At 36.5% G+C, this 8,144-nt stretch overlaps 1 protein-coding gene across 18 annotated transcripts in view; it reads right to left on the bottom strand.

Moving 5' to 3' along the window:
• The window catches only part of LOC125667401 (unconventional myosin-Va-like), a 116,377-nt gene that overhangs the window by 83,655 nt on the left and 24,578 nt on the right, over window positions 1-8,144 (bottom strand). For all 18 annotated transcript variants that reach the window (XM_056146866.1, XM_048900898.2, XM_056146864.1 and 15 more), the window contains 5 exons: window positions 7,466-7,596; window positions 3,968-4,062; window positions 2,527-2,634; window positions 1,449-1,555; window positions 202-333 (listed from right to left, as the gene is read on the bottom strand). In XM_056146866.1, the coding sequence (XP_056002841.1) occupies window positions 202-333; window positions 1,449-1,555; window positions 2,527-2,634; window positions 3,968-4,062; window positions 7,466-7,596 (573 nt within the window). The remainder of the gene's footprint in view (window positions 1-201; window positions 334-1,448; window positions 1,556-2,526; window positions 2,635-3,967; window positions 4,063-7,465; window positions 7,597-8,144) is intronic.

The following is an 8,144-nucleotide window of genomic DNA, read 5'->3' as shown; positions in this document are numbered from 1 at the left end:
TGTTTACCTGTGAGTTTAATTTTGTGATTGTTTACCTGAATTAATGTTAATGAGGTGTTTACCTGGATTAATGTTAATCTTACCTGGGTTAATGTTAATGGTTTGGTTACCTGGGTTAATGTTAATGGTTTGGTTACCTGGGTTAATGTAAACCTTACCTGGGTTAATGTTAATCTTACCTGGGTTAATGTTAATGTTTACCTGAGTTAATGTTAATGGTTTGGTTAACACTTCGCCGACAGTGACAATCTTCTTATGACATAACCACATCCTCATTTGAGATTCCTCGATGCCGAGTAGTTTACACATAATGGTTAAATGTTTATCATCTTTCTGTAAATACAAATTATCATATCAACATTAATAGAATATAAATCATCCCAGCAATGTCAAAAAACATTAACCTAAATCAAATGTGAATCATTATTTCAACATCAACAGGATGGAAAGGTGAAGATAACGAACAGTGATCAATCTCATAACTCCTATAAAGGTGAAGATAGCGAACAGTGATCAATCTCATATCTCCTATAAAGGTGAAGATAATGAACAGTGATCAATCTCATAACTCTTATAAAGGTGAAGATAACGAACAGTGATCAATCTCATATCTCCTATAAAGGTGAAGATAATGAACAGTGATCAATCTCATAACTCTTATAAAGGTGAAGATAACGAACAGTGATCAATCTCATAACTCTTATAAAGGTGAAGATAACAAACAGTGATCAATCTCAAAACTCCTATAAATATTACAAAATTAAAAGTTGGGCAAACACGGACCCCTGGACAGACAAGAGGTGCATAATATAAATCATTTTATCATCATAACTGAAACACAAATTATGATATCAAGGTGCTCTAGAACTGTTTTGATATTTCTGATGATAAAGTGATAATTATGTATTGACAGACTGTCCTGTCCCCCTGTGTTTCATATCTACAAGCTTGACCATTAAGCTGATATAAAACTTGACCATTAAGCTGATATAAAACTTGACCATTAAGCTGATATAAAGCTTGACCATTAAACTGATAGAGAGCTTGACCATTAAGCTGATATAAAGCTTGACCATTAAGATGATATAAAGCTTGACCATTAAGCTGATATAGAGCTTGACCATTAAGCTGATATAAAACTTGACCATTAAGCTGATATGATGTTGATATATAAAGTTCCCTTGAGAGTTCATTAAATATTATGGAGCTGAGCTCATCTCAATTTAATGAAGCTTGTTATTAATGAAACTTGACTGAATTTACATGAAAATAACATTAATTCTGATCAGAGATAATCAAAGTACTGAAAATACTGAAAGCCGGGGCTTTTATGATGACATACTTGATTAAATGTACATGGATGATACACTAATTCTGACTAGAGATAAACAATGGTAAGACAATCTAACCTCATCAGATGAATTGTGAGATAAATAGGTCACACTGACCTTGATTTCAGATGATTCCCCATCAGCCTCACGTAATTTTACGTTACCAAAGTGTAAGACAGCTGACTGAATCTGGAAAATCATCATCTGGTTTTTCTCCGAGATCCCTAAAATAAACACACAAAATCTGTAAAATCATCATCTGATCTTTCTACGAGATTCCTAAAATAAATACACAAAATCTGTAAAATCATCATCTGATCTTTCTACGAGATCCCTAAAATAAATACACAAAATCTGTAAAATCATCATCTGATCTTTCTACGAGATTCCTAAAATAAATACACAAAATCTGTAAAATCATCATCTGATCTTTCTACGAGATCCCTAAAATAAATACACAAAATCTGTAAAATCATCATCTGATCTTTCTACGAGATCCCTAAAATAAACACACAAAATCTGTAAAATCATCATCTGATCTTTCTACGAGATTCCTAAAATAAATACACAAAATCTGTAAAATCATCATCTGATCTTTCTCCGAGATTCCTAAAATAAATACACAAAATCTGTAAAATCATCATCTGATCTTTCTACGAGATCCCTAAAATAAATACACAAAATCTGTAAAATCATCATCTGATCTTTCTACGAGATCCCTAAAATAAACACATGTAATCTGATCTTTGTCTGAAATTCAAAAATAGATACAGCTGGTCTTCTGTGAGATTCCTCAAACACATTATGCAAATCATGATATTCATGCAACCTGAACATGCACCATCCTAAGATCACACGGCTACCGATGACAAGTAAAGTAAAAAAGTTCAAAGTTGAGTATCACATTACCCTCACATCATAGATTTAATGTTTCTTTATACTAAGCAATCTAATCATTATAATACGGTACATAACTTTCACTTCTCTAATGAAACTTTTCCCCCAGTTGAAAATTCTGAATCAATACATGGAGTGAATAAACATTTAAACGATAGCAATATGACATATATACATGAGAACATATCCTGAAAGGTTTTTATTTAGCACTTTGAATTGAAGAATGCATCAATTTATCAATATTTGACTTGTTCCCCTTTTTGTTGGACTGGTTCCCCGCCTTGCTTGGTTTCCTTACCCAACATTGTTAGTGCTTCCCTGGCAGATATCAGGTCTTCAGCGTCGTCCACGCCATCGATTTCCGGAGCCTGACCGTGACTTGTGTAGAAAAAATCATCAGGTGACACTGGAACACAAGACCATTGTTATAATCAAAACAAAGTCAGCTAAATTCCTACGCAGAAGAACGATAAATCTACTGTAAATCTATGTTCCAGGATAATGAGACATCTCAGATCTATCTTAATCAAAGACAAAAACTGTCCAAAAAATGTACCACCGTAATGCTTGTTACTACAAATCCTAGATTTTTGGTTATTGAGCTAATAAGCATATGACAGAGGTTCAAATCTATGACCTGGGGACCAATCCTGTTATGACCTGAGGACCAGTATTGTTATGACCTGGGGACCAGTATTGTTATGACCTGGGGACCAGTATTGTTATGACCTGGGGACCAGTATTGTTATGACTAGAGGTGAAACGATGCATTGCGATGAGGCTGAATCGCGATGTAGTGGTCTCGATTCGATGTTAGATTTATTCGGGGTCTGTTTCGGTTCGATACGGTTCTAAAATCATAGCACACATTGCTCTTGATAACACGGTTTCTGATTAGCCAATGGAATTGAAAATTGCCCAATCAACATACGAGTAAACTTTGCTGTATCAAAATGGATGCAGTCGAGTTGAAAAATGCACCCCAATGTATAAATCCTGGGTATGGCAACATTTCGGCTTTAGTGATAAAAGTGTTGCTTTATGTTAAACGCTTTTACATTATGTAGAATTTATTTGCAGAGAGCAATAGATACAACGAAATATAAAAAAATCTTAGTATTATAAAGAATTTGAAAATCATCGAATTGAGACTAAAGTATCGAAAATCAAATCAAATCGAGAAGGTATTGTATCATTTCACCCCTAGTTATGACCTGGGGACCGGTATTGTTATGACCTGAGGACCAGTATTGTTATGACCTGGGAACCAGTATTGTTATGACCTGGGCACCAGTCCTGTTATGACCTGGGGACCAGTATTGTTATGACCTGGGGACCAGTATTGTTATGACTTGGGGATCAGTATTGTTATGACCTGGGGACCAGTATTGTTATGACCTGGGGACCAGTATTGTTATGACATGGGGACCAGTATTGTTATGGCCTGGGGACCAGTCCTGTTATGACATGGGGACCAGTATTGTTATGACCTGGGGACCAGTCCTGTTATGACTTGGGGATCAGTATTGTTATGACCTGGACACCAGTCCTGTTTGCAGTTGAATGAACTGTTTGATGAAGAGATCTGTATAATGACAGGTCTTGATGAATGTTGATAGTACAATTCCTCCAATCATTTTCTTGCTTTTGTATGTTGATTTATAATCCATCCAATCTTTTTTTTTTTTTTTTACTAAAACAATTTCCTATAATCTGGAAGATCTCTATTCAATACTCACACAGACAGAATTTCTTATATTCTGGGAGATCCCTGGATGCACAGAGTTGATAAAAAATGTGGTAGTTTCTTTCCTCAGAGGCTTGAAACACAACCCTGAAATTATAGAGTATCAACCAATAATATAGGGTTATTGAACTTATATTGGACAGGTGAATATTGGTACGAGTTGGCTGTAAAAATGCACGAGCTTGCGAGTGCATTTTGACAGCCAACGAGTGCCAATATTCACCTAGTATATAAGTTCAATAACCCTTTTATTATATAGCTAAAGTATTTAGTTGTTAAATTATATCCATTTTCACTCAAACTACTCCAAAATAGACGAGAATTCATCAATATTGGCAGTGTGCAATAACAGCATGCATTTCTTAACTGTTCAATATTTAACCCGTCATTAATGCATGAAGCAAATTGATTTTGTAAATGGGGACATCATAATTTATGTCCAGTAAAACATTCTGCTTAAGTAAATATCAAATACCGGGGCTCTGTCAGATTCGGAGGACCGCCGTTTGACATTTTGGCTTGTTTACGTCGTTACGGTAACGTCAATATTGAACGCTCATACTCGGAATGTTTCGGGCGCATACAATTTACGCAATGCAAAGTTAGCGTTCAATAAATTATCAGGATATTGAACGCTAACATTCTCTAGATTTTACGCAGATTTTATATTAGACTATTTATAAGCTATATAATAATATACAGTACAGGGTTTGACACTAAGCCACGTCCGACCGACTGAGTCTACTAAATGATAGGTCCGGTCGGGTAAAATGTCGATTTACTATCCGACTGGTCGTGTTGAAAAAATAAACAAGAAATTTTACTTTAAACTATAAAATATTGTATTCTTAACTAAAAAAGAATAACTGTAGAGTTTATGAGCAATTTTGAACTGCATGATGACACAATCTCTATTTTTAGTTCTAATAAATAAGTCGCGGTTGGAAGTGATGTTTTATGACATCTACTCGATGTTAATGCATGTAAAGTTATGTTATAGATGAATTTATTTTCATTTTTTTTAAAACCCAGTTTATTTGAATAAAATATAAGAAAGTGTTTATCAAATTAATCGTAAACAGCCATTTTTCGGTGTTGACATATGTGCGGGAATGTCTCTATATTCAAATACGACTTCTCGTCCTCAAGGAAAGATGTCCCAAGAGAAAAAAAGTAAAATGTTGGGAAGAAACAAAGCAAGACTCATGAAATAGAGATCTAAAAAATGGTTGAGGCCATTTTATTTTAAATTGACTAGAGAATTTTCATGTCGGGTAGAATTTAAAGAAACAGAAAATGTGTTTGAAAATGAAAGCGTTAAATTGAATGACGAGACTAAAGCTCTATTTTGAGACAATTAAGTACGTTTTAGTTCATGCAAATTTAATGTATGTCATTTGAATTAAGTACATTTAAATATGGAGAACCTATCAGTTTCTGGAAAGTTGGTCGGGGCAAGTGGATGTAAGGTCAGGCCTAGCAAAAATCAATTGAAGTAGCCCGACTGGTCTAGTGCTAAAAAAAGTAAATGTCAAACCCTGCAGTAAAATATCTCTATCTCCAAGTCCGAGGGACCTCGAAAAAACTTCGAGGTATCCAGGGGTTCGAGATATCCAAAATCGATCTTGGATATTTTTTTGAAGAAGGATATTTTATGCATAGTATGGGATTTGCATTAGAAACAACAACTCTGTTGCAGTTTCTTATAGTTTAATGCAAGTTGATGAATTAATATTGTGGAATTTCAAAGACAAACATTTCGTTTTGATATATATTAACATCCAATTGAATTCACAATGTGTTTCAAAATTAAGATGATCGTGCCTGTATGCTTACTTTAAGTTTACTGATGTCCAGGCTCGACTGGCATGTAGTTATTGCGTTGTAATGAAAGAACCTAACACATAAGAAACAAAATAGACGGATTTAAAAGCATTACCTTCAAGTGTACTTCGACGATTTTGTGCGTTTATCTAACCCACATGTTAATGATAGAGCGTGTGTCATTCAAAACACCATCCCTGGAATTGGGTGTGTTAGTTCATAATTGGCGGTGAACTTTAGCCGTAATGTTGAAAGGCTTCAATAATCACCCAAGCTGTTGAACCATTTATTGCAACCTGGGTCTACTCGGAAAAAGCGAGCGTGGATTAGCGGTCATTAATTATAATTGATGTAGCCGCGGGTGTGAATGTGTGACTTAACGATGCCAGGTATGGTAAACAGAGCGGAAAATTGACTGCACTTCGAGATAAACCAGGTGAATTTAGGGTATGGGACCTTGAAAATACTTCGACGTAGTATTCGAGATTACCATGTTCGGAAAATCAGAAGTTTTTTTAATCATTTATATAGGGAAAACGGCCGGGACCGGCAGTTGACTTCGACTCAAGCGGGGTATTCGAGATGACTGTGTTCGAAATACAAATATTTTACTGTAAATCATAGGGAAAAACGCAACCCTGATTTATAGAGTATACACCAATTATATAACTCATAGGGAAAAACGCAACACTGAAACATAGAGTATCAACCAATAATATAACTCATAGGGAAAAACGCAACACTGACTTGCATTTATTGACCACAGAGAAGGGGGCCGAAACCAATAGCTGTTTCACCTTAATCCTTAATTAGGCAGAGAAAGAGTTAAACCACTACGATCACCTTAATCCTTAGTTAGGCAGAGAAAGAGTTAAACCGTTACGATGTTGAGCTCCACTCATAGGTCAGAATTTGTGGCACCTTCTCTACAGCTGTTAAAGTCTCCATATATGAGTCAAATTTTCTCCAAAGGGATGTGAGACTTCATACGAACAAGAATTTATTCAAAGATGAAGAAACTGTTTGCTCCCCTCACTATTACAGGAAATACAGACACAAACATAGAACTCACTCATCCGGTATCATACAGTTCAATTCAAAAACTTTTTTTCATTCACCCGTCGTATATCTACCTGTGATTATCCCAGACAATATTTACTAGCTGTGACCATCACACACAATGTTTACCTGTGACCGCCTCACAGAATGTTTACCTGTGACTGACCCACAGAATGTTTACATGAGACCGCCACACAGAATGTTTACATGAGACCGCCCCACAGAATGTTTACCTGTGACTGTCACACAATGTTTACCTGTGACCACCCCACAGAATGTTTACATGAGACCGCCCCACAGAATGTTTACCTGTGACCGTCACACAGAATGTTTACCTGTGACCGCCACACAGAATGTTTACCTGTGACCGACCAACAGAATGTTTACCTGTGACCGTCACACAATGTTTACCTGTGACCGCCCCACAGAATGTTTACCTGTGACCGTCACACAATGTTTATCTGTGACTGTCACACAATGTTTACCTGTGACCGTCACACACAATGTTTACCTGTGACCGTCACACAATGTTTACCTGTGACCGTCACAGAATGTTTACCTGTGACCGTCACACATTATTTACCTGTGACCGTCACAGAATTTTTACCTGGATTTTTCCAAAAGGTATGTTCTCATGTGGGCTCCAATAATCTCGTTCTTTTTGTTGAAAGAAATCTCGATGTATTTTCCAAAGCGACTGCTGTTGTCATTCCTAGTCGTCTTGGCGTTTCCTATAGCCTGAGGATAGAAGAAATAAGCAAGAGTTTAAAGAACTTTGATCAACACATTCATAAGTCTTTCAACACCAGGCAGACCATACACTTATTATGTTTAGTAGGTAGCTTTAGCCATTGTAAAGATATACACAATTCATATACAGTCTTAGTGTACAGAAACCACTAAAACACATCCTTACATAACACCCAAATCCTGGCTAACAAAAACCTGGGCCAAACAAATTAACATGATACCATCTCTCTGAGAAAACAAAGGTTTAAATAGGATGTAATGCCCTGATAGGTGAGTGATGTGGTCGGTGGGATGTAATGCCCTGATAGGTGAGTGATGTGGTCGGTGGGATGAAATGCCCTGATAAGTGAGTGATGTGGTCGGTGAGATGAAATGCCCTGATAGGTGAGTGATGTGGTCGGTGGGATGAAATGCCCTGATAGATGAGTGATGTGGTCGGTGGGATGAAATGCCCTGATAGGTGAGTGATGTGGTCGGTGGGATGAAATGCCCTGATAGATGAGTGATGTGGTCGGTGGGATGAAATGCCCTGATAG

Source organism: Ostrea edulis, chromosome 8, assembly GCF_947568905.1.
Source record: "Ostrea edulis chromosome 8, xbOstEdul1.1, whole genome shotgun sequence".
NCBI lineage: Eukaryota > Metazoa > Mollusca > Bivalvia > Ostreida > Ostreidae > Ostrea > Ostrea edulis.
This window is presented reverse-complemented; position numbering and strand designations above follow the sequence as displayed.